Below are 27,963 nucleotides of genomic sequence, written 5' to 3'. Positions count from 1 at the left end.
CTGCAGCCTCCTCTGAGGTCCAGTCTACCCACTTTTGGATACACATATGGATGTATCTCTGGTGTCCTGGTGTGCTGTGCAGAAGCAATTTTGTTCAGTTATGGATGTCCAATTAGTTGTAAATGGAAGGGAGAGGAAAAAGGAATGACCCATAGGGGCATGATACTGATGTCACTGAGTTTTGAGTTTTAAATGGTGATATGCATAAGGTGTGCAAGTACTCACTTTAAATTGTAAGCCCCGTAAATGTTTATATTAGTGTACTTTTATGTAACTTGCAGCCCAATCAGTATATAGAACATTTCTAGCGTAGGATAAGGTTCCACCATGCTCCTTCCCAGTTTGTAGCATACAACTCTGAAGTAAACACTATCCTAAATTTTTTCAGCATTAATTAATTTTACCTTTGAACTTCATATAAATGGTTTCATACAGTATGTTCTCATTTGTATCTCTTTTTTTAATAACATGGTTTTCCAAGTGTAAATATCAATAGTTCCTTTTCTTTTTACTGCTGTTTAGTGTTACATTGTATATAAATACTAAAAAAATTTATCCAGTGTCTGAGTTTGTTCTGACTTTTTCTTTTTTTTTTTTTTTTTTGCGGTACGTGGGCCTCTCACTGTTGTGGCCTCTCCCGTTGCGGAGCACAGGCTCCGGACGCGCAGGCTCAGTGGCCATGGCTCACGGGCCCAGCCGCTCCGCGGCATGTGGGATCTTCCCGGACCAGGGCACGAACCCGTGTCCCCTGCATCGGCAGGCGGACTCTCAACCACTGCGCCACCAGGGAAACCTCTGACTTTTATTTTAAAAAATACAACAGATTGGGTGGCTTATAAACAACAGAAATTTATTTCTCCCAGTTCTGGAGGCTGGAAGTCCAAGATCAAAGTGCCAGCATGGTCAAGTGAGGATTCATAGCCAGCGCCTTCTTGCCGTGCCCTCACCTGGTGGAAAGGGCTAGGGATCCCTGTGGGTTCTCTTTTATAAGGCATTAATCCCATTCATGAGGGCTCCGCCCTTATAACTGTAACTTAAACACCTCCCAGGACCCCACCTCCTAATAACATCAGCTTTGGGGTTAGAATTTCAACATATGAATTTGGTGGGGGACCACAGGTATTGAGACCATATCATCTAAGCTGTTGTTGTTGAACATTTGAGTTATTTCCAGATATAGACTATTATGAACATAGCTTCTGTGAATATTGTTATATATTTCTCTTGATGGTCATATGTATTTATTTCTCTTGGATATCTACCTAGGAGTAGGATTTATGGGTCATAGGATAGCATATTTTCAGCTTTAGAAAATATTGCCAAAGAGTTTTCAAAAGTGATTGCATAGGGCTTCCCTGGTGGCACAGTGGTTGGGAGTCTGCCTGCCGATGGAGGGGACGCGGGTTCGTGCCCCGGTCCGGGAGGATCCCACGTGCTGCGGAGCGGCTGGGCCCATGAGCCACGGCCGCTGGGCCTGCGCATCCGGAGCCTGTGCTCCGTAGTGGGAGAGGCCACAACAGTGAGAGGCCCGCGTACCGCAAAAAAAAAAAAAAGTGATTGCATCAATAGTTTCACTAATAATGTATGAGTTTCACTTGCTGTATATTCCCATTAGAACTTGATATTGTCAGCTTTTTAAATTTTAGCCATTCTGGTATCTGTATAGTGGAGTTTTGCTTTGATTTTAAATTTATATTTCTCTAATAAGTAATATTTACTGTTCATTTGGATATTCAGTCTTGTGTAGGTTCTTGCCCTTTTTTCCCATTAGGTCTTTACATGTCTTCTAAATAATTTTTATTTTTCCACTTCACAAACAATATAAGACCCTTATAACAGCCCTTTATGTTGTTGTTGTTTTATAGTTTACCTCTATCTGTGTTGTAAACCTTTCAATACATTTATTTTACTCTTGCTTTAAATATTTATTACTCATTAATTTTTAAAATATCTTTTTATTTACCCACAAATTTACTCTTTTTGTGTTCTTTATTTCTTTCTAGTGATCCATGTATCCATCCAGAATCATTTTTCTTTAGTCTGAAAAACTTCCTTTAGTGTTTCTTATGATTGTGTGTGTTATAACTAAATCTCTCCGTTTTTGTTTGCCTGAGATGTCTTTATTTTGCCTTCATTTTTGAAGAATATTTGCTGGGGTAGAATTCTAGCTTGTCAGTTTTTTCTTTCAATGCTCTATAGACATTATTTCATTGTTTTCTGACTTCCATTATATTTGAGAAGCCAGCCAGCTATTAATCTTGGTCTCTTGAATGTATCTTTTCTTCCTCCCCTCTGGTTGCTTTTAAGCATTTCTCCTTAACTTCACTTTCAGACAGTTTGGCTATGATCTACCTGGGTGTAGCTTTTTTTGTATGAATGTAAAATCCTGTTGGGGATTCACTGAGCTTCTGAAATCTTGATTGATATCTTTCATCAATTTTGGAAAGTTCTAAGCATAATCTCTGTAGATATTTCTTTTGCCCCATTCACTATCTCTTCTTCTTCTGGGACTCCAATTACATATATCTTAGACTGTGTCCCGCATTCATTTTATGTTCAGTCCTGTTTCTTCCATTCTTAGGTTTTTTTTGTGCTTAACTTGGATATTCTCTACTCACTTGCTTTCAGGTTCATTTGTCTTGTCGTCTGCTGTATCTGTTCTGATGTTAAGCCCATTCAATGAGTCTTAACTTCAAATACTGTCTCTTTTAGTTCAGGAATAATCATTTGATTCATTCTTATAGTTTTCCGTTCTGCATTGAGATTTCCCACTCTTTTGTCTTTTTTCCCCTATGTTTTCTTTAACATATTGATAATATTTATTTTAAAGTCTTGTCGGCTAATTTTAACACCTGAACCATCTGCGTGTGTCTCTCTTTCTGTTTTTTCTTCCGATTAGTGATCACACCTTCCTGCTTTTCCAAATGTCTCAATTTTTATTGTATGACAAATATCATGAATAAAAATAACATAGAGAATGATGTTATTATGTTATTTTCACTCCAGAGAGGGTTTTCCCTTTTTTTTTGGTCCAATCAGGAATTGAACTAGGACAAGGCTGGGTTGCAGTTTTGATTAGATTCAACCTACTTCTGGTTTCAAATGTCATGAAGGAAAACTAGCTGGAACCTGGTTTGGACTTGCTCTATCAACTGTGAGAGATTTATTCTGACCTTCAGACTCTTACCCCATGCCACTTTCAAATTTGGCAAATGTCTAGATGGGCCATGTGTTTGAAATAGGCTCTTTTCCTCAAGCAAGACTTTGTCTCTGAAATACTTCAATACTGTAGGAGACTTTGGTCTGACTTTTAGAAACTCCTTAACTTCCCATACAGTCTCCAGATACAGCAAATATACCATGAGGAAAATACCACTGCATATTTAGGGATCCTGAAGTTTCCAAATTGTTGCACCAGCCCACCCATTCTCCAGAATTTGTCATTTATTTTCCAGCGTACTATCCCTCAATTCATGTGCTCACAGAATTGGATAGGATTCTGAGGTGAGGTAAGAGGCAGCTGTCATGGCCTTTTCACCTTAGAATGGCTCATCCCTCTCTGGTTTATTTTACTTAGTTCTCTTTGCTTTCCCAGATACATGATGTTTGTAAAAATAAGTTTTTTTCAAATTATAAAGTGTATTTTTACTTTTTGCAACAGGAGTGATAGAGCAATGACCTGTTACTTCCTACTCCATCCTATTCTGAATGAGAAGTTCCTATGTCCCAGGTTTTTTTGATGTTTTAAATTCTTTAATCTGTTCTTAGAGAGTGTCATTACATACAGTTGGTGTCATTTGCCCAAAACAAACCCAGAAAATATTAGATCGTTGCCTTTTGGTACTAACACCTGTTTCATTTCATACAGTGGCATAGGTTAACATTTAAGCTGATTCATCTATTTGTTAGCTACTTGTTGAGCACCAGTTAGGCAGGAATTGTTCTGCACATGACTGGGGATATAATAATGAACAGAAAAAGAAAAAAATACCTGCCCTCTCAATGCTCACATTCCACTTTGAGGAAACAGATGATAAATCAAATACAAAGCAGGGTCATCAGCTGAGAATAAGGAAGGTAGAGAATGTGTTAGCTTTTGGGGATTTTTTTGGTTTTTTTCCTATTAGATTTTTGACAAGAAAAAGAGAAGATGTGAAATGGTAAGTTTAGAGAAGAGAGAGGAGTGAATGGACTAGGGAAATATTTTAGGATTGCCAGTGTTGATTGAAAAAAATGCACAATGTGTGAATTGTGAGTCAAGTTTTATTTGGGGTAAAATGAGGACTATAGCTTGGGAGACAGCATTTCAGGAAGCTCTGAGAAACTGCTCCGAAGAGGTAGGGGGGAAGGTATTATATACGATTTTAGTGAAGAGGGGTACATGCAGTGAAGCACACATTTTGGCAGAAGGTTGCTGCTAGTCACAAGGAGCAGATGTCATGGTTAATGATTTTAGTGCTTTTCTAGATGTGAGAAGATGCAAGAATTGGGCTCGTAAAATTTTGTCCTGAAAATATCTGTCCTGAAAATTATCTGAAGACCTGCTCTGCCCGTGTTTCCCAGAGCACCGAGTGCCTCATTCTTGATCTCCACCCTGATCTCCTTTCAGGGGGTGTTGAAGGTCAGCGGCTGCTAGAGGCAGATGGCAAGTGCCAATTTTTAGTTGGCATCAGGCATCGCCAAACTATTTAGACATGAATTTTGAATGGTTGGGCTTTCTTCCGTCACTTTCAGCTATTAAGGTGAAAGCACGGAGTAGAAGGAGAGTAGGATTTAGGGAAGACTGGGGCCTTCTAGGCTAAGTACAGTGGAGGAGAGAAGAGCAAAGAAATCCAAGGTGTGTATGCAAAGCAGTAGTAGTGATGGACCAAGGAATCTAACCTGGATAAATAAGGAAGAAACGAGAAAAGGAAATAGTGTTAGGAACAGTGGATTGGCACTCTTGGTGGGAATGAAAAATTACTGAAGGGGTCCCTAGAGTAAGTTAAACTGTAAATATAAGAGATAGAGAGTGTTTACTTGAAATCAGGATGTTGGAGGCTATATAGTTATTAATAATGACAGCATCTACAGTAGCATTTCTCAGTAGGTGAACTACAAGCATTTGGGGCAGGGTAATTCTTTGATGTGAGAGACTGTTTCACATTGGTCCCCAGACAGTAAAAATCTGTAGCAGTCTCCTAGGAGCCCACCCCAACCTCCATTCCCCACCTCCCCACCCCCACACCCATGCACATTTCTAAGTAAGGTCAGAGCCACAGGTCTAGGGCATGACCAATAGATTTGGTGGTTGTGCTGGAGAGATGTCTACCAGCTAGGTTGTTTTAGGCGGCAAGTAATAGAATTCTTAAATAATACAGATTTCTTATCTCACTTAAGAAATCAGAAGTACACAGTTTCCGTGCTCTTATCAGGGTTAGCTTCTCTGTGATTTTCTTGGCTTTTCCCTCATGATTCCACATTACTGTCAAAGTTCCAGACTTCATGACTTCACACATCCAAAGACCAAAAAAAAAAAAAAAAAGGTTCATTTCCTTTCATACATGTCTCACTTAATGGGACCTCTCAAGGTACCATTCATTCTAACTAGTTCACGTGCCCAATTCTTAACCAGTCCTGGCAATGTAGAATGAGATTGGCATGACTGATGGAAGCCATCTTCCTTTTGGCTGAGCCTACCTTGCCTAAGCACACTGTAGCCTGATACCTGAATTTGGTGCACAGGCAGGGAGAGAGGGGTAGCTGCTGGGTAAACAGCCTCAACAGTGTCTGCATAAGGGGTTTGTGTGCCCGTGAAGCCAGTTGGATAGATCGTCTCTTTTGTTGTTAAAGTCACTAAAAATAATAATAAAAAGAGTTGTAATGGAAGGAAGGGCAGTGGATAACTGTAATAAACAGGTAATGGGTTATATGGTAGGTTCTTGTTGGTTATCCATTTTAAATATAGCAGTGGGTACATATCAGTCCCAAACTGTATTACACGGGGAGCTCTGCCTCATATTCTGTAGAAATCTAAGTGGGAAAAGAATTTGAAAAAGAATAGATACATGTATACGTATAACGGAATCACTTTGTTGTACGCCTGAAACTAACACAATGTTGTTAATGAACTATACTCCAATATAAAATAAAAAGTTAAAAAAAAAAACCCAAGTAATGGGCATTTTAGCAGACCTGAGATTTATAGGGAGGACAGAGGTGACAAAGAGGAGGAAGGAAACCTATCCCACCTCCATACCCTGCAGTGTGTGGGGTGTAGAAGGAAAAAAACTACTAATGTCCAGTGGATGTTTTTATTCTCCCCATTTTCTGCTCCCAACTTAGATGTCTTTAAAAAAAAGAAGGATATTCTTTTAAAAATAATAAATACAGAAAGTACCAGTTTTCAACATGTTTTGAACCAAAAGAAAATGTGTAAGAAATACTTACTGGATGTAGAAGATCATGATTGAATGCACAATATGGTATATCTTACATCTTTAATTCAAATTAACAAATATTTATTGACCACCATGCATATGAATATCATAATGATGATGAAGATAAATGAGAAAATCTCCATCCTCTGAAGGTCACAGTCCCTTGGAGTTTTAAATATATATATAAATAATATAAATATATAAGTAATATAAGTTATGTAAAGCAATATATAAATAATATTAGTAATCTAAAGCGGTCAGTAAATGATTTGTACTAACAAAAAATTATGGTGAGGTAGAGATTTACTATTTGGGGTCCCTCTATAAGCTAGCAGAGTAACTGTTTTAGGACCATTTCTTTTTTTTCCACATCTTTTAATGGTATCTGGGAATGAGCTTCACTAGATTTAATGTTTCTTTAGTACCTTGCATCTTCTAATTAGAACCACAAGTTAAATGAATAATCCCTATTTTAATTAACTAAGTAGATGAGCCAAGTCATCAATAGGTGGGCCTCAGTGTTCATATATAAAATTTGGAAGGCCAGCACTTATACATATTCTATATTAACATCTCTAAACCTCTCTTCATACACCAGACTCAGTTTTTCATACATCATCTGACATACGTTGTTGGGTTATCACGTGATGACATTTTATGCTAGGATGAAAGGGGGCTGAATAGTTGATTCACTGGCATAATGTACCAACAGTATTTAAAACTGAAAACCTCACATATTAGAAGGTAGACTGTTTCCTACATATAATTTTAACAACATGCAATGGAGTTTTGTGGTTTAATTTTAATGTGTTTACATGCTTTTGTCAGTAGGTATATGCTTCGATCAGTACAATTAAATAAGGATTTCTCTAGAAAGAAATATATTGCTCTTAGTTTTTAAAATTTAGAGTATGAGCATATTTTTCATTCTTTCTTTTATTCTTTTTTTTTTAAAGAGTCAACACAGACTGTCCAGGCTCTGCAGTATTCAACTGCTGATGGTCCCCTAACAGCAAGTAAAGATTTAGAAATCAAAAACTTAAAAGAAGAAATTGAAAAACTAAGGAAACAACTAAGAGGTAAATTTCTGTGATTCATTATTAATTCTGTTTCGTAGATATTTTTAAATGTTTTATTCACGCACAAAACATTTATTGAGTACCTGTTAATGTGTTACATGATGTGAGCTATGTGCCAGTGAGGGAAAAGCAAATAAAATGGTTCTGCTTTCAAGGAGCTCATGTTCTGGTCTTGGAAAAAGATAAACAAATAGTTTTTTGCAGTACATGTGAAAAGGCCAGAAGAAAAATAGACATAGGTACATAGAGAGTACACAGGAGGAGCACCTTACCCAGAATTAAGTGAAAAAAGATGACTTTTTGGAGGACCTATTCATTTGGGATATTTGTCTGGCGAAACATTTATATGAGTAGTTCATTTTTCAGTGTAGGTTAATTAAAATTAATTTTGAATTGTTGATATGCCTATTATATCCATTCATTCATTTATTCCATTCATTCAACAAATATTTATTGAGTAGCTACTAGGTGTTGTTTTATGCTCTTGGGATGCAGTACTAAACAAAATGATAAAAATCTTTGTCCTTGCTGGGGTGGAGGGCAAACAACAGACATTAAACAATAACTATGTAACTTTGTAAATGATACAGTATGTTAGAAGGTGGTAAGTGCTTAAAAATAGAAAAGATTAAGGAGAATGGGTCAAAAGTGTAAGATGAGGTGTTTTATAATTTTAAATAGTGTGATCCATGTGAGAAAAATACTGAAGGAGTTAAGGGGCCTAGCCATGCAGTTAAATGGGAAACACATGTTACAAGCAGACGGATCAGCCAGTGCAAAGGCCCTACTGTCAAAATGTGCCTCATGAGTTCAAATAAAACGTAAAAGGACAGCAAGGCTAGAGCAGAATGAGCAAGCAGGTGGAATGGTGGATGGACATGAGGGTAGAGAAATAAACAGGTGGAGAGGGCTCATTGCCTGATCAGTGGAGTCTTACTGACTGTTAGGTCTTTGGTTTGTTCTGTGGGTGAAATGGGAGCCTTCTGCAGGGTTTAAAGGCATCACATGATCTCAGTAAGAGTAAGGGGAGAGAGAGAGAGAGAAGGTACTATTTTAGCTAGAATAGTCAGACCTCTCTAGAAAGGTAGTTTTAGGCCAAAATGAGTGAAGAAAAGAAGGATCTAACCCAGTGTCTTTTACGAAAAGTATTATTTAAAATGCAATATTAAGGCACATGGAGATTTTAAATTTGAGCATAATTTATGCTGTTCTATTTTTTTAAGTGGCTGTCCTCCTAATAAACATCTCTTTATCAAATTTCTGTAGCTTTATCTTTTTAAAACTAAGTTAGATTAGGAATATGATAAGTAGAATCATTTACTTTGCTTTGATATCAACACTAAAACATTATCAGTGGCACTGAATGTATTTGAGTTTTTTGGCACTAAAAAAGCAGTGAGACACAAGACACAACTAGGATGTTTAGTGATCCATATCACTTCAAAGAAGTGATATGGATTCGGGAAAACCTATTTACATAAGTCTATCGCACTTATACGTTCTAGGAGGGATTTTTGGTTTTTCGTTTTGTTTGTTTGTTTTTAAGATTCCTTGGGAGTTTCTGTGCTGACCATCATGCATCTGCAAATAGGAACAATTTTCTTTTGCCCTTTCTGATCTGGATGTTTTGGGTTTTTTCCCCTTATTTCACTGGCTAGAACTTGCAGTACTTTGTTGAAGAAGAGTGTTGAGAACAGACATCCTGGTTTTCTTTCCTATCTTAGAGGGAAAGTATTAAGTCTTTCACCTTTAATTGTAATATTAACTGTAGGCCTTTTATAGATACTCTCATCAATTTAGAAGCTCTCCTCTATTTCTGTGTTTCTAAGGGTTTTATCATGAATGGGTTTGAATTTTGTCAAATATTTTTTCTGCACTGAATGATATGAACATGTGTGGTTTTTTTTTTCTTTAGTTAACCTGTTAATATGGTGGATTAAATTGGTTGATTTTGAAATATTGAATCATTGGAATATGCACACGCCTGGTCATGGTGTATAATTAGTTTTATATATTAATTCTATTTCCACTGTTTTGTTCAGGAATTTTTAATCTGTATACATGAGAGATACTCATCTTTGTTGTATTTTTCTTTTTTTTTTTTTTGTACTGCCTTTGCCTGGGTTTTTAGTTTGTTTTTTTCTTTCGTTTTTTGGCTTTTTAATGAGATATGATTGACACGTAACATTATCTTAGTTTCAGGTGTACAACATAATGATTCAATATTTGTATATATTGTGAAATAGTCACCTTAGTAAGATTAGTTAACTTCCATCACCGCATATAGTCATAAATTCTTTTTTCTCGTGATGAGGACTTGTAAGATCTATTCTCTTAGCAACTTTCAAATATACAATACAGTATTATTAACTGTAATAATAGCACCACGTTGTACATTACATCCCCAGTATTTATTTATTATATAACTGGAAGTTTGTACCTTTTGACCATCTTCTTTAACCCACCCTGCACCCCCGTCTCTTGCAACCACCAGTCTTCTCTATATCTGTGAGTTCAGTTTGTTGTTATTGTTGTTTTTGTTCTAGATTCCACATGTGAGATCTTACTGTATTTGTCTTTCTCTGTCTGATTTATTTCACTTAACACAGTGCCCTCAAGATCCAATCCATATTGTCACATATGGAAAGATTTATTTTTGTGGCTGAAAAGTATTCTATTGTATATATACAATTCCAGAAGTGGAATTTCTGGATCATATGGTAGTTCTATTTTTAATTTTTTGAGGACTCTCCATACTGTTTTCCATAGTAGCTGCACCAATTTACATTCTCACTAATAGTACACAAGGGTTCCCTTTTTACCACATCTTTGCCAACACTTTTTATTTCTTATCTTTTGGATGAAAACCATTTTAACAGGTGCGAGATAATGTTTCATTTTGGTTTTGATCTACATTTCCTTGATAATTAGTGATGTTGAGCACCTTTTCATGTTGGCCATTTATATGTCTTCTTTAGAAAAATGTCTATTCAGCTCCTCTGCCCATTTTTTGATAGGATTGTTTGTTTCTTTGCCATTGAGTTTATGAGTTCTTTGTACATTTTCTGTATCAACTTGTTGATCTTAAAAGTAAAAGTCAGTTATTTTACCAGAAAAAAATGGGTTTATTTGGGAATAGCAGAGAATTGCAGTTTGCGACAAGCAAGCCATGGCAAAAATCATAGGCAAGTTTAACAAACAAAGTGAGGAACCTTTTATAGAGAAAAATGAGGAAGTCAGGAAAGGTCGTTTTGAATGAAAGTCCTTTGGAGAAAAGTGAGAGTTCAGGGTGAAGATGGTTTCTCATTGGCTTAGTTCCTGGGGTAGTTGATTTCTTATAGGAGATGTGATGTACTGTCTTTCCTGTTGGGGCCTGTAATTGATGATTCCATTCTTGGAACTGTAATTGACAGTTCTTCCTGTAATTGATGAAGAGAGTTACTGTGTGAGAGTTCCCCCTTCTGGCCCCCCAACTCCATTTTAGTGAGACTTCCCTTTATTAACTTTCACAAACACCTTGTCAAATATTTGTTGATTTGCAAACATTTTCTCCCTTTCCATGTGTTGCTTTTTAATTTTGTCTATGGTTTCCTCTGCTGTGCAGAAGCTTTTTAATTTGATGTAGTCCCATTTGTTGATTTTAGCTTTTGGCTGTGGTATCAGTGTAATGCTGGGCTCATAAAATGAGTTTGAGAGTATTCCCTCTTTTATTTTTTGAAAGAGTTTGAGAAGGATTGATATAAATATCCTTATTATTTTTTTTAGTTGCTTGAAGTGTAAAGTTAGGTGTCTGAGGGTTGTTTTTCTTTGTTTTGTTTTTTTACCGTAGGTGTTTATTGCCATGAACTTCCTTCTTAGAACTGCTTTTGCTGCATTCCAAAAGTTTTGGTATATTTTTTCCATTTTTGTTTGTTTCAAGATTTTTTGAAATTTCCCTTTTAATTTCTTTTTGACCCGCTGGTTACTAATGTGTTAATTTCCACATTTCTGTGAATTTTTCCAGTCTTTCCCGTTATTGGTTTCTAGTGTTATACCTTTGTGGTTGGAAAAGATCCTTGGTATGATTTCATTCTTTCTAAATTTGTTAAGACTTGTTTTGTAACCTAACTTGATGTATCCTGAAGAATGTTCCATGTGTGTTTGAGAAGAATGTATGTTGTGCTGCTGTTGGATGGAATGTTTTGTATATATCTGTTAGATCCATCTGCTCTGAAGTATAGGTTATGTCCAATGTTTCCTTATCAATTTTCTGTCTAGATAATGTATCCATTGTTGAAAGTATAATATTGAAGTCCCTTACTATTATTGTGTTGTTGTCTATTTCTCTCTTCAGATATGTTGTATTTACTTAATATATTTAGGCACTACAATGTTGAGGTCATAAAAATTTTTAATAGTTATATCCTCTTGATGAATTGACCCCTTTATTATTATATAATAAACTTTTTTTTGTCTCTTGTTCTTATTTTTGACTTAACCTCTCTTTTGTCTGATAAAAGTGTAGCTACCCTTATTCTCTTTTGGTTTCCATTTGTATGGAATATCTTTTTCCATCCCTTGATTTTGAGCCTATGTGTGTCCTTAAAGCTGAAGTGAGTCTTATAGGCAGCATGTAATTGGGTATTGTTTTTTAAATCCATTCAGCCACTTGAGGTCTTTATTGGAAAATTTAATCCATTTATATTTAAAATAATTATTGAGTAGGTATGGATTTACTAATGTCATCTTATTGTTTTCTGGCTGTTTTACAGTTCCTTTGTTCATTTCTTCCTCTCTTACTGACTTCATTTGTGAATTGATGATTTTCCATAGTGGTGCTTTGATTTCCTTCTCTTTCGTGTTACCTACTGAAGGTTTTTGCTTTGTGGTTACTGTGAGGCATACATAAAATATAACAGTCTATTTTATGTTGATGACAATTGTTTATTCTTCCTGTTTATTATATAATTGTTTCAATTATTTCTTCTTCAGATGTTTGAGAAGCACATCAGACAAGGTTATAATGTTTCCTTAAACCATGAAGTATAATTTAGAAAGCTTAAGGGGGGAAAAAAGTTCTATTTACCCATATTCTTACATGATGCTCTTTCTTCCTTCCTGGTATTACTGAGTTCCTTGTTTTGTTGTTTGCTTTGTGTTTAGAGAACTTACTTGAGCCATTTTTAAAAGGTAGGTCGGTCTGCTACCAACAAATTCTCTTCATTTTTCTTAATCTGAGAATGTCCTGATTTTCCCTTTATTCCTAAAGAATATTTTGCTGGACATAGGAGCCTGGATTGATAGTTCTTTTGTTTTAGCATCTGAAAAATACTGTGCTGCTTCCTTTCAGTTTCATGTTTTCTGAGGTGAAATTCACTGCCATTCTGAGTATTTTTTCCCCTATGCAAGAAGTTCTCTCTGGCTGCTTGCAAGTTTTTTCTGTAGTATTCTGATGTTTAATGGTGTGTTTTGGCATGGATTTCTTTGGGTTTATTCTGTTTGGTGTTTGTTCATCTTCTTGAATCTGTAGGTCTATGTGTCTTGGCCATATTTTGGAATTTTTTTAGACCCTATTTTTCTAAGTACTTTTACAGACCTGCCTATTTTCTCTTCTCCTTCTGGGACTCTGATGATGTGAGTGTAAGATCTTTTGTAAATCATCACACAAGCCCCTGAGGCTCTGTTCATTTTTGTTTCCATTCTGTTTTTTCTTTCCTGTTATTCAGATTGGTTAATTTCTATTGTTATACCTTCCAGTTCACTGATCCCTCTGATCCCTCCTTTGTGCTGCTGAATCTATCTACCAATATTTTTATTTTATTAATTTATAAAATTCCCATTTTGTTCTTTGTTAATCTTCCATTTCTTTGCTGAGACTTTCTGTATCTTTGTTCAGGTCTTCTACTTATTCATTTGTTTCTAATATGTTTATAATTGCTCATTGAAGCATTTTTATTATAGCTGTGTTAATATCTTGTCAGATTATTCTGACATCTCTGTTATTTTGGTGTCAGCATCTACTGATTTCCTTTTCTCATTCAAGTTGAGATTTTTCTAGTTCTTGGTAGGATGAGTGATTTTTGATGAATGACTCTGGATCTTATTTAAACCTTCCATTTTAGCTGGTTTTTCCTGACACCATTCCAGCAGTGGGAAGGGGATTGCCATCTCCTTACTGCCAGGTTGAGGTAGAAATCCAGTTTCCCCACTTGACCTCCCTTGACACCCAAGGAAGGGCTCCTTGTTATTCTTGGAAGGGAATGGGAGTTCCAGCCCCCTGACTCATTTCCACTGACACTGTGACAGGGGTGGCCTTATTACTGCTGGGCAATGGTGAAAGTTCTTACTCTTTTCTGATACCACCCCAATGGGGAGAAGGAGGAGATCCTCATTAATGCTGGGTGGAGATGGAAGTCCTGGTTCCCCATGTGGTCTCCACTGACACTGTGTGTGGGAAGGGGCTTGTTACCAGCCAAGGGGGTTGAAAATCCTGGCCCCCCTTCTCTAATTACCCTTGTGGTGTGTTTGGGCACTTCATTAAAACCTCATGTGATTGGAAATCTAGTTCCTCACTTGTCTTTCGCTGACACAGGTGGTCATCAGGCCACAGTGTTTTCTGTGGTGTTTAACTTGAGCAGAGTGGTTATTTTCTAAAACTTTTCTGTCTTGCTAGTTTGCCCTCTTCTTGGTTCTTTGGCTAGAAAGAGTAGCCTTGTTCAAGCTTTTGTTCTCTGCTTCTGTTGGCATTTCTGCGTTGCTGGCTTCTTCAGCTCTAAGTCTGTGAAATAACCAAAAAGAAAACCCAGGGAACTTACAGTAGTTTCAATGTTCCTGACACACTGTGTCAGATTCCCTTGTCCCTGGCCAGTCATCCTTTTTCTCTCCAATTTCAGACTTCTTAGTTTATTTTACGTATAATGTCCAGCTTTTAAAATATAAATCTGATCCCATCACAGCTTCAACATACATACTTAAATGTTTTCAGAGGATCCCCGTTGCCTCTGGGATAAAATTAAAATTTCTCAATTCTAATTACAGGGTCCTTCATTATCTTGCATGTATTTTCCTCTCTAGGTTTGTCTTTTGTTATTACTCCCTCACCCACTGATCCCAGCCATGGTGAACTACTTTTAGTTTCACCTAATCACCTCCAGGTTTTACACATATTTGGTTGTTGTTTTCTTATGTAGTCTTCTTTTTTTTCACCCCCAGTTCATTCATTTTTTTCATCCATCCATCTGTCCATCCATCCATCTATCCGTCTAAACATCTATTTCTTTCTTTCTTTCTTTTTGCTTGTTTGTTTGCTGGAAACACTCTTCACCTGGTAAATTTTTACTTCTCTATAAAACTTTTCACCACTGACACATTTTTAAAATTTTATGTTGCTTTACTTCCCTTGCCTTACCACTAGACTATAAGCTCCTTGAAAACAGGGACTTTGAGTATTTTATTCATTGATACCGAAGTGCCTATAATGATGCTTGCCACATAAAAACCCCTAAATCAGTATTTGTTGATGAATGAGTGAATGAACGACTAAATGAAACCTCACTCTTGGAAATCTCTGACCACTTCCTAATGTATCTTCCTACATTGTGTCTTTACAGGCAATCCCCAACACACTCACATCCCTTACATACAAATAAATGGTCCCTGGCGTCACCTGAATTGGGGAAATTGATTACCATTAAATTATTGGTTGAAATGCCCTTCCTTTACTTTATTCCTACCTTCTCCCTAAAGTCAGTGCTTATAGGATTACTCTACTCATTATTTTTTATCATTTCCCAGAGGTGGAATAGAATCAGTGAAAATAATGTTGTAAGAAAGGCTATATCCCTCTTTTTAGTATTCTTCCTTCGCAAGCACCGTTTTCCTGGTCACGTGTTAGTCCCAGTGATACTCCTCTAGATTTTATTCCATCTCGTCAATATCATTCATTAATTCATTTTTTAATCTTTTTTCTTCCTCTTTATTGGAGTATAATTGCTTTACAATGGTGTGTTAGTTTCTGCTTTATAACAAAGTGAATCAGTTATACATATACATATGTTCCCATATCTCTTCCCTCTTGCGTCTCCCTCCCTCCCACCCTCCCTATCCCACCCCTCTAGGTGGTCACAAAGCACCAAGTTGATCTCCCTGTGCTATGTGGCTGCTTCCCACTAGCGATCTATTTTACATTTGGTACTGTATATATGTCCATGCCACTCTCTCACTTTGTCACAGCTTACCCTTCCCCCTCCCCATATCCTCAAGTCCCTTCTCTAGTAGGTCTGTACATAATATTAAAATGATCATTTTAACCATTTTTCAATGTACAGTTCAGTGACGCTAAGCACATTCACAATGCTGTACAGCCATCTCCACCATCCATCTCTACTTTACCCATTAAACAATAACTCATATTCCTCCCACCCACTAGTCCCTGGCATCCACCATGCTACTTTCTGTTTCTTAGAATCTGACTACTCTAGGAACTTCATATAAATGGAATCATAAAATATTTGTCCTTTTGTGACTGCCTTATTTCGCTTAGCATAGTGTATTCAAGGTTCATCCATGTTATAGCATGTGTGTCAGAATTTCCTACCTTAATACAATCTTCCTCGGTATGTATATACCATATTTTGTTTATCCATTTATTTATAAATGGACTCTTAGGTTGCTTCCACCTTTTGTTTATTGTGAATAATAATGCTGCTCTGAACATGACTGTACAAATATCTGTTCAAGTCCCTGCTTTCTCTTCTTTTGGGTGTATAATAAGAAGTGGAATTCCTGAATTATATGGTAATTCTGTGTTTAATTTTTTAGGAATTGCATACAGTACCTCAAGGGTTATGGTTTGCACCTCTGTGTACTATCTGTGTCCCTCCAACTCTACACTGAAACCACCCTTTCTCTGTCTCCCTCTGTCCCCTTTCTCTCTCTTTGTGTCTCTGTCTCTTTCTCCCTCACACACACAAACACACATGTAAGTAAAGGAGAAAAATTGTGAATGGAGGGGAAGATAATAGGGAAATCTGTTTTCCTTCATCATGGTTAGAAGTAAAATCTCTTCACATCAGAAGAGTTATGGATTATTTGAGAGATAAGATCATAATGGTAAAGCTGTGGCACTGCTCTTGTGTATCAGAGAGAGAGGTGCTTTGATTGTTCTGGCAACCTGCTTCTGACTCCAGCCTCAGTCCCTCTGTAGTTTATCAGTGTTCCGCTGTGAGTGCCACTGTAGTCATGCCCTTCTCTTAATTCCTATATCATCCATATAACCTGCCATACTATTTGTATTTGATTTTCTCCTTTATGATTTAAAGAGTGTTACTCTTGTCTTCCTATCTCCTTCAAGACAGAGACCGTATTTTATATTTCTCTTATATACCACACAGTGCAAAGAAAATTCCTGTGTATTGTGCCCTCCTTAAATCCTTATTACTAACAGATTGAGTTTCAGGATTCTACTAGCAGCAGTGAGTTAAGAACCATTTTGTTGCTATGAGCTAATCTCACTTCCCTAGTACTGCTTTTCAATTTAATCCCTAAAATAGTTTTTAATAACTTCATCTAAATGTTTTGGCTAGTCATGTTGCCATATATTTAATAGATATTTTTGATAGTCTTTGAGGATTTCTTTCAAAATTTTAACCGAATTTGCTATTTGTTGTAGTGAAAGTGAAGGCTCTTCTGCCTGAGCCATTTTATAGTAGTTGGCCAAAGTTCAATACATTCTGAATTTTTCTTGATTGGGGGTTTTTATCTTTGGCGATACAAAATTCTGTGTATTCCAAATTACAAGTGCTATACTTTTCTCCATATTAGAGGGTTTTATAAGTAATTGGCTGGGTTTGTCTTCTCCAACTTCTTTAGCCAGTACATTTCCTCATGTACTTCTCCTAATTTACCTGTTGTTGTTGTTTGAATGAATATTTTGAGTTTTTTAGGCATTTTTAAAGTGTCTGAAATATGAGTCATGAAAATCTGCCATGTATTTTGTATTATCTACTTAACAACTCCATGGCAAAGCTGCCAACATGAAATGGCTGGGATAAAACTAAAATTTAACCTATATTGAAATAAAACAATAAAAACATTCTTAAAGACTGTTGAAGCTATCACGTTTAATACATTTTGCTGTAAACTTTATATGATGCAGACATTTTATGAAATATTGATACTTTTTTTGTTTCTAACAGAGCAGTTTAGATAAATGGATGACTCAATAATTTGCAAAAAATTTTAACATGCTAGGGAAGAACTTTTCAAAGTAGAAGAAAGGAAGTGAGCATTCTCAGAAGGCATTACTAAATGTACCATGTTACTTACTACTCTAGATTGATATACCTTAGCCATAAAATTTGTTTAAAATGACCCCAGAAATGATAGAAATCAGCTGTGTCACATACTAAATTTTGACTCCAAGTTATTAGAAATAACAAACTAAATTATACCTACTTTACAAATCATTGAAATCCTGAAGATGCTGAAAAGTTAAAATAACAACAAAAAAATTTAAAGATGTTTAAAAGAAATTAGTATAAACAGAAAAATTCCCACATGAAATGCTGAAATTTGAGAAAATGATAAGATGTAATTTTCTGAATATAAGACTAAATACCTTGTGATCCTTAAGATTAAACATCCATTGATATTTTTTATTGTTCTTTAAGGAAAACACTTAATACATACTATTAAGACAAAATGAAAACTAATTAAATGCAACTTTGCAGATATTTTCAAAATTGCTAAAAACTAATACCTAATATAGATAAGCTTTTAATAAATCTGTACGTTTAGGGCACTGAATATTAGTAAATTATTTTATTTAAGGAATCTAGAACCAGTTAGTGTGTAATACATGGATACATTTAAGTTACTTCTTGACTACAGGACTTGTCTATACAAATGAAATGCTCTTTTCAATAAACTAAGGTATTATAAACACTTCTTCATTTATTGGAAGCATCAAACTCAACAGTGTGCAATACTCTGTGCATTTGTTCCCAGCCTTTAATTTGCGAATGAGCCACCTGAGGATCTTGTTAAAATATAGATTCTGATTCATTAGGTCTGGGGTGCGGCCTGAGGATCTGTGTTTCTGACAAGCTCCCAGAGGATGCTAATGCTACTTCTCTGGGGATGACACTCAGAGTAACAAGGCTGTAAAGAATAGAAAATATCCAGAACAAAATTAACAATGAATGTGTTTAGATTTCTCTGTTTTCACTGGCTTCAGTTCTTTAATTTGCTAATTTACTTTTGATGCCAGGGATATTTCATATCAATTTATTAAATTTTATTTAAGCATATGTTAAGATTAATAATTTTATTTTATTTTATAATAACTCTTCTGAACTTATAATGTTATACATCACTTGATTACATTACTTTTTAAGCTGGAGAGGTTGTTGTAAGACTGGTGGGCTGTAGTTAGCTCTGATACTCATTTAGCAATGTGACCTTAGGCAAGTTACTCAACTCCCTGAGCCTATTTCAAATATTTTCTTTTAGAAATCAGAGTTTATTCTTCAAATCACCACTAGTGAAACCAGGCGGGGTGATCTGGACCACAACGTTACAAGCAAAACCATCATCATACAATAATTTGAGTAGTATCAGCAGAAGAATGCTAACTAACAGTAGAGGAAAACTTATCTATTTTGTTTGATTGGTCGTGTTCTTTTTTGTTAGTTTTAAGTTTTCAGTTGGTTCTGAAGATACTGTTTTTTGGAATTATGGTCTTTTTTTTCTAATAGATATGAAGGCATTTTTGCACATAAATTCTGTGCAAAACTTTGCACTTAAAATTTGTTCTTCATCCTGGCATTGCCTATAAACCATCTTTACAGTGAACTGATAAGCACTTAATTTTCATGAGTCAGTGGCATGTGGTGTTGATAAGCTGAATACCAATTTCAAAATACTTTATTTTTAAAAATTTAGTTGCTTTAAACCTTGGTTTTGAGTATTTACTTTTATGCAAATAGTAAAAGAAACATTGTTTCCTGTTTTTAGAATCAAGTCACTTGGAACAGCAACTTGAAGAAGCTAATTCTGTGAGGCGAGAACTAGATGATGCTTTTAGACAAATCAAGGCTTATGAAAAACAAATCAAAACATTACAGCAAGAAAGGGAAGAATTAAATAAGGTAAAAATACATAGATAGATTGTTAAAGCCTTTTCTGAATTCTTAATCTTGTTTAATTTGTATACTGAAAGCATTCATAAGGAATTACAATAATATATAGTATACTTAGTCTGTAAAAAGATGGTTTAAAAATTTAAGAATTATTTTGGTGTATGACATTTGATGAATGGCTAGTTATGAAGAAACTTCTAAATTTTCGAGGCTTCAAAGTTCAGAATCTTTTGTTCTTTTGGAGAGTTAATAATCAAAGGACTTGATTAAAAGTAAATGTTATTGAAAAAGAAATATTATGAAGAAGTGAGAGAATAGTAAAAATCTGTTTAGTGTCTATGGAAGAATGAAAAATACAGGCATATTTTCATTGTGACTTGCTAATATGAACGTTCTTTAAAGATTATGATAGAAAATTTCTTTAATTCTTTAATCATTTTCTTAGATGTCAGTTTATCTTTCAAAGCATGGATGAATAAGCTGAAGTTACTTTAAGAACTTTGTGAACATGTAAATATTACTATAAACATCAACAAAATTTGTTAATAGCTAGGACACAGTAACACAGTCCAATAGGATATATAATATTCGAGCACTAGAGAAAAATACTTTACATAAATGATACGCTGTGTGTACTTTGCCTTTCATTAACAAATTTTAGAATGTTGGAATTAATACTAGCCAATGCAAAAAAGAAAGGAGTGGTTTATGGCATAGTATAAATTGTATTCAATGATGTTGTATATAATTCATTGATAAAACAGATGAAGTCCTTCTGGGGAAGACTTATAAGTCTTGCTGCCTGTAAAGAAATGGAGGTAATTAAAAATAAAACAAATAACCTTTTGCCAATGAAGCTAATCAAAAAGATTAACAGAGAAAGCTATGAAGGTCAAAGTGAATTAGATTAGGTATATTTTTACTTTTTTCTTGATGCGCTTTCAAGCAGTGTTTTGTATAGATTCATTTATATTCATGGTCAATTTAATAATATTTGGAATTTATAACAGACATCCTATTTGTTTTAATAATATTATATTAATAGTTACTATTATGTATTTAAAGGTAGGATTACTCATCCAAACTTGGTTAACATAATAAGGATGAGCATCTGATATCTAGATTTATAGTAACAGGTACTTGGCCAATTTTTAATAAGTTTTAATATTAAAAATCCTTTCAGTATATTTTGAGAAGAGAGTAGTACTGAAATGAAACACATCATATTGATAAAGAATTTTAAATGATTTGCCTGATATCCTACAGGCAGCAGATATTCTTTTCAAGATTTTTTTCATTTGATGCATATAAAAAATAAATGTACCATTATATAAGTTTTGACGCAAATAATAAAATGAACCAAACATCCAACTTAAGAAATAGAGCGTTACCTATTTTGTGACATAGCCCTGAGTAGTCATTTCCTATTCCTTTCTCATCACTTCCCTGACAATGGTAATCACTGTTCTGAATTTTATGTTAATCATTCCCTTAAAAAAATTTTATCACATATTAGTGTATCTCTAAACAGTATATTAGTGTTGGCTTTTTTTGAGCTTTGTAAAATGGTATATGCAATCTTTTGCAATTTGCTTTTTTCACTCAACGTTGTTTCTAAGATTTGTCTGTATAGCTGTTGATCATTTATTTAGTTGCTATAAAATACACCATTATGTCAGCACCCACAATTTACTTATCTAATTTTTTGTTTGCAGACATTTAGGTTGCTTATAATTAATAGCTACTATACATGATGCTGCTATGATCATTCTTGAACATATATCCAGACGCACACACACAAAGACGAATAGAATAATTGGGTCATACGCGATGGAAATATTGTATTTTTTATGATGATGTCAAATCATTTTCCACGGCTTCTACCAGTTTATACTCCTACCGATAGTGTACAGGAGTTTTTACATTCAACAGTACTTTATATTACTAGATATATTATTTTTGGCCAACCTAATCTAAGTTGACATTTTAGGCCTAAAATGATGTTTTAGTATGGTCTTAATCTGCATTCTCTAATTACTAATGAGGCTGAGTATCCTCACACATGTCCATTTATCATTTATATTTCTTCTTTTGTGAAATGCTTCTTAATATACTTTATACATTTTTCTGTTGGGTTGTTTGTCTTTTCCTTACTGGTTTGTAAGAATGTTCTGGACATGCTAATCTTTTATCGATTATGTATGTTACAGATATCTCCCAGGTGGGGGCTTGTCTTTTCATTTTGTTTATGGGAGCTTTTGACTAACAAAAGTTTTTAGTCTTAATGTAGTCAAATTTATCAATCTTCATTTTTACGATTATTGCATTTGCTGGCTTATGTAAGAAATCTGAGGTAAAAAACAATTCTCCTAAATTTTTATCTTGAAGTTTCTAAGTTTGGTTTTCATATTTAAATTTTTAATGCATCAGAAATTTATTTTTGTGTATCATATAAGGATCCAATTTCACTTTTTCCCATATGGCTAGCCAGTTGTTCATTTACTAAATAGGCCCTCCTTCCCTTAGTGATGTGCAGTGTCACCTCTGTCATATATTAAATTTCCATTTATGCATGGGGTCTATATCTCAACTCTCTATTCCTTGAAAACTGTGATGGGATTTTGATTAAAATTGCATTAAATCCATAGAGCAATTTCAAGAGAATTGACATCATTATAACATTGAGTCTTTACCTTCTTATCCATGTTTATTAGTATCATTCTAAATGCACACAAGATTTCAAGAGCAAGGAAAGATGATTACGATTTACATTCAGAAAAGCAAAACAAGACATAAACCAGGTGGCTTTCCTGTATGCCCGTCTTACCCTTTAGGGCAACAGAATGAGAGCTGGTTGGATAAAACCCTACACATATGGAGACTGTATGGTAGAGAAAGAGCCCCGAAATAGTGAATCAGGGTGTTTACATAGAGGAGAGAGGCAGATGCTTCCTGCTTCCCCTCTATCTCTACCCACCTTTCTGCGGGTCTCCTTGGAAACCTTAAGAGAAGGATCTAGGACTCTTTGGAATATAAGTAAGTCACTCTGGTGGAAAGATGTGTCCAAGTCTCCAGCTCTATAAAGAGATTTTCTCCTTGGTACAAGCTCTTATCTCTCTCTCCAACCCTCCTTGAAATGTAAACATATAAGTCCAGGAGCTAAATCTCTTTGGAGTTTTCTCACTACGTATCTTAATTAGTCATAAATTACTTTACAAGGCTTGCTTTTAACTCATGTTCCAAGTTTCAGTAAAATTTGCTTAGAAAGGCCTAACTGTACAAAAACATAAAGTTATTTTCTCTGCAGTCCCACAGTCTTTTTATCCACAAACATGGTATGTCACTCTGTATCATTAAAGTATTTTAAAACGTTTCTCCATAAAATTCTATACAGGTCTTGTTTGCCTTTCCTTAAATTTATGATTGTAAGTTTTCATATTTTAAACGGTACCTTGAAAATTATACTTTCTTACTGATTCTGTTCTAGGAACATTGCTAAACCCTTATTAATTGTAATAATATATTTGAGATTCTTTGAGGTTTTATGAAATAATGACCGGTTTTTTTCTTTGTCTTTTGATTTTTTTTTTTTTTTTTTTTACTTTTCTTTCTTTCCTTGTCTTACTGTATAAGCCAGGACCTCAAAAACATTCAATAGAAGTGATGATAGCAGGCATCCCTATCTTATTCCTGATTTCTAAGAAAATAATAATGTTTTCTGTAAGTTTTTGGTAAATACTTTTTATCAGGTTAAGAAAATTATCTTCTATTCCTATTTTGCTAATCATTTTTATCAAAAATGGGTATTGACTTTATTAAATGTGCTTTTTTTGTACAGTATTGCAACAAATTTCTAGAAATTTGTTAATATCTATTGATGGAATTATATGATTGTTCTCCTTTAATAAATTGGTTTGGGGCTTCTGTGGTGGCGCAGTGGTTAAGAATCTGCCTGCCAATGCAGTGGACACGGGTTCGAGCCCTGGCCCGGGAAGATCCCACATGCCGCGGAGCACCTTAGCCCCTGTGCCACAACTGCTGAGCCTGTGCTCTAGAGCCCGTGAGCCACAACTACTGAAGCCCGCGCGCCTAGAGCCCATGCTCCGCAACAAGAGAAGCCACCGCAATGAGAAGCCCATGCACCTCAACGAAGAGTAGCCCCCACTCGCTTCAACTAGAGAAAGCCCGGGCACAGCAACAAAGACCCAACTCAGCCAAAAATAAATAAAAATAAATTGGTTTGATGACTTACATTTATAAACTTTTTCTAACGTTAAACCATTTTTACTTTTCTGGGTTAAAACTGAATTGCCCATGTATTGTCTCCTAAATATTAATATAATAATATAGGTAACAGTTATGTTGCATCTGTTCTAATAGTACTGTTTTAAGTGCTTTACATTTATTAGCTCATTTAATCTTTTAAAGAACCCTGTGATTTATGTATTAGTAGTAGCAGCAGCAGCAGCAGCAGCAGTGGTAGTAGTGTTTTTATTTTATAAATGGTGAGATCCCACACAGAGAAGTTAGATACATTTGCTCAAGATCATAGGGCTAGAAAGTGGGGGAACTGGAATTTCAACACAGGGAGTTGAGTTCCAGAGTTCATGTTTACCCACTTTATATATCACTGACCTGATTTGCTAATGTCTTTGGGGTTTTTTAGGACTTTTTATTTGTTTTCTTCAATGAGATTGGCTTTTTTTTTCTCTCTCTTTTTTTTTTTTCCTTTGGTATCAAGATTATACTGGTCTTATAGAGTTAGCTGAGTAGCACTGCCTCTTTTTCTGTTCTCTAGAGAAGTTTGTAAAAGAAGAATGTTTTGTTCCTTGAAACACATTGGAGGAATCATCTGTAAAACCATCTGAGTCTGGAGATTTTTTTTCCCACTTGGGGGGATGGGGAATTTTTTTTTAGCTATTGGTTTAGTTACTTTAATTGTTATAGGACTATTCAGGCATTCTATTTCTTCTTGAAACAGTTTTGCTAAATTTATTTTTATAGGAATTTGTTCATTTCTTAAGTTGAAAAATTTACTGGCATAAAATTTTTCATTGCATCCTTTTACCTTTTTTGATTTCTCCTAGATTTGTAGTTATAACCTCTCCTTCTTTCTTCATATTATTTCTTCGTGCATTTATTCTTGTTCCCTTGTTTGACCTCACCACATATTTAGTGAGATCAAAGAACAAGCTTTTGGCTTTGTTGATCTTCATTATTCTCATGTTTCCTTTTCATTAATTTATGTTCTTTATTATCATCTCATATTGGCGGAAGTGGTTAATACGTTGTTCTCTGTTAACTTTTTATGTGGAATTTCATTGAATTTCAACTTTTTTTTAGTTTCAGTGTAAGTATTTCAGGCTATAAATTTCCCCCAATGTATATACAATACCTTTTACTGCATCCCCAAGTTTTAGTCTTTACTAAACATTTTTATTGTTTTCTGTATTTAAAATTTTTTTAGTTCTAAATATTTTAATACCCTTTATGATTTTTCTCCTTGATCTGTGAGTTATTATGGAATTTAGCCTTGTTATTTTTTATTTCTATTTTAATGGTAATATTATTAAAGAATTTGATCTGTATGATATCTGTTCTTTGAAATCTGCTGAGAATTACGGCATGATCTAGACCTTTTCATTTTTAAATATTCAATATATGCTTAAGAAGAATGTGTTTCCCGGTGTTGGATGCAAGCTTCTAAATATACATGAAGGTTTTTAATTGAGCTTTTCAAATCTTCTTTATATTCACTATTTTTTTAACTGCTTGGTTTATCTATTAATGATTGAGAAATTGGATTTTCTCATGATGATGTATTCACCAGTTTTTCTGTGAAGTTCTAGCAATTTTTTTTCTAATATATTTTGAGTCTATCTTGTGGAATGCACAAAAATTTAGAGTGGAATTTCTTTCTAGTGAATAGAATTTTATCATTGCTATAATGATGCTTTTTCTATTTAAGTCTAGATTTTGTTTCATAATTTGGTATAACAAACTGCATTTAACTGGTGAACTTACTCCTTTTATACTTATTTTGATTACTAATCTATATGGACATGTTTCTACCACTTTTTGTTTTCTGTTTGTCATGCATTTTCTATGCTTATCTTTATCTCCTTTCTCACTCTTTTTTTTTAAAAATTGGAGTAAAGTTGATTTACAATGTTGCATTACTTAGTGCTATACAGCAAAGTGAATCAGTTATACGTATATACATATCCACTCTTTTTTAGATTCTTTTCCCATATAGATCATTAGAGAGTATTGACCAGAGTTCCCTGTGCTATACAGTAGGTCCTTATTAGTTTTCTATTTTATATATAGTAGTATGTGTATGTCAATCACAATCTCCCACTTATCCCTCCCCACTTCCCCGCTGGTAACCATAAGATTGTTTTCTACATCTGTAACTCTGTTTCTGTTTTGTAAATAAGTGCATTTGTACCATTTTTTTAGATCCCACATATAAGCAATATCATATGACATATGTCCTTCTCTGTCTGACTTACTTCGCTTAGTATGACAGTCTCTGGGTCCACCCATGTTGCTACAAATGGCATTATTTCATTCTTTTTATGGCTGAGTTTGCTCTTTTTTTAAATTGTGGCAAAATATATATAACATAAAATTTCTATCCTAATCATTTTTACGTGTATAATTGAGTAGTGTAAGGTACATCACATTGTTGTGAAACCAATCTCCAGAATTCTTTTCATCTTGAAAATATTTTTCTTGATTTTTAATTGAGGTTTTTGTTTTCTTGTTCTCATTTTGCTCACTACTCATTCTAGCAGTTTCTAGTAGTATTGAATTTTATCGTGCATATTTAACAAAGTCTAAATTTAATATATTTTTTTAAATTTAATATTGGGTTGGCCAAAAAGTGCCTTCGGTTTTAAAGTAAAAATAAAAGACTTATTTTTCATTTTCACCAAGAACTTTATTGAACAACGTATTCAACCTTTTGTCCCACTACCTTCTGCCATTTTTCAGGCAACTTCATAATTCCATCTTCCCCAAACTTTTTATCTTTTTGGGCAAAGAACTGTTCCGGGTGCCTTTTACAGTCTTCCAGGGAACTGAAATTTTTTCCATTAAGAGAATTTTGTGAAGACTGAGATAAATGGAAATCTGAAGGTGCAATGTCTGGTGAATACGGCAGATGAATTAGACTACCCAGCCAAGCTGTAACAGTTTTTGCCTGGTCATCAAAGAAACATGCAGTCTTGTGTTACCCTGATGGAAGGTTATGCGGTTTCTGTTGACTAATTCCAGATGCTTTTTGTTGAGTGCGGCTTTCAGTTGGTCTAATGGGAGCAGTACTTGTTGGAGTTAATTGTTTGGTTTTCCGGAAGGAGCTCATAATAGAGGACTCCCTTCCAATCCCACCATATACACAACATCACCTTCTTTGGATGAAGCCCATCCTTTGGTGTGGTTGGTGGTGGTTCATTTCACTTGCCCCACGATCTCTTCTTTTCCGCATTGTTGTACAGTATCCACTTTTCATCACCCATCACAATTTGCTTTAAAGACGGTATGTTTTCGTTACGTTTAAGTAGAGAATCGCAGGCAGAAATACGGTCAGGAAGGTTTTTTTCGCTTAACTTATGTTGAACGCAAACATCAAAGCGATGGACATAACCAAGCTGGTGCAAATGGTTTTCAGCGCTTGATTTGGATATTTTGAGTATGTCGACTGTCTCCTGCGTGGTATAACATTGATTGTTCTCAGTTAATGTCTCGATTTGATCACTATCAACTTCAACTGGTCTACCTGACTGTGGAGCATCGTCCAGCAAGAAATCTCCAGCATGAAACCTCGCAAACCACTTTTGACACGTTCAGTCAATCACAGCACCTTCTCCATACACTGCACAAATCTTCCTTTTGTGTTTCAGTTGAGTTTTTACCTTTCTTGAAGTAATAAAACATAATATGCTGAAAATGTTGCTTTTTTTCTTCCATCTTAAGTATTAAAATGGCTACACAAAAATTCACCAGTTTTGATAAGTTTTTTTTTTAATGTATACTGTTATGACAGGTGTCCCAAGAAAATCTAACAAAATTGTTTCGAATGAGGTTAAAGACAGCTAAGCGCTACTAGAGCCGTCTTACGGGAAAAACCGAATGAACCTTTTGGCCAACGCAGTATCTTAAACTGTTGCTCCCAAACACTTTGAGGACCTTTAACTCTATTGCTTCTTCCCAACTACTGTGCTTTTTTGGACCAATATGTTAGTCATGCCCTTTTTGTTTACTGTACAAATGAGACAATAATACAATCTTATATACAAGTTTGCTTACATTCATATTTATGTTTACCAATTTCTTAGCCCT

The 27,963-nt window shown here is 34.9% G+C and overlaps 1 protein-coding gene across 23 annotated transcripts in view; it reads left to right on the top strand.

The window, feature by feature from the left end:
• The window catches only part of CDC42BPA (CDC42 binding protein kinase alpha), a 326,652-nt gene that overhangs the window by 183,382 nt on the left and 115,307 nt on the right, over nucleotides 1-27,963 (top strand). For 15 of the 23 annotated variants that reach the window (XM_089907512.1, XM_089907440.1, XM_089907467.1 and 12 more), the window contains exons 11-13: nucleotides 7,376-7,498; nucleotides 19,493-19,626; nucleotides 23,251-23,337. In XM_089907512.1, the coding sequence (XP_089763638.1) occupies nucleotides 7,376-7,498; nucleotides 19,493-19,626; nucleotides 23,251-23,337 (344 nt within the window). The remainder of the gene's footprint in view (nucleotides 1-7,375; nucleotides 7,499-19,492; nucleotides 19,627-23,250; nucleotides 23,338-27,963) is intronic. The other 8 variants (XM_030761758.2, XM_030761754.2, XM_022579369.2 and 5 more) reach the window with 1 other exon arrangement.

The sequence above is a fragment of the Delphinapterus leucas genome, chromosome 1, assembly GCF_059928025.1.
Source record: "Delphinapterus leucas isolate spDelLeu-1000000601 "Yukka" chromosome 1, BTC_Dleu_Yukka2, whole genome shotgun sequence".
Classification (NCBI taxonomy): domain Eukaryota; kingdom Metazoa; phylum Chordata; class Mammalia; order Artiodactyla; family Monodontidae; genus Delphinapterus; species Delphinapterus leucas.
Note: the sequence above shows the minus strand (reverse complement) of the source record. Positions and strands in the feature narration are given on the sequence as shown.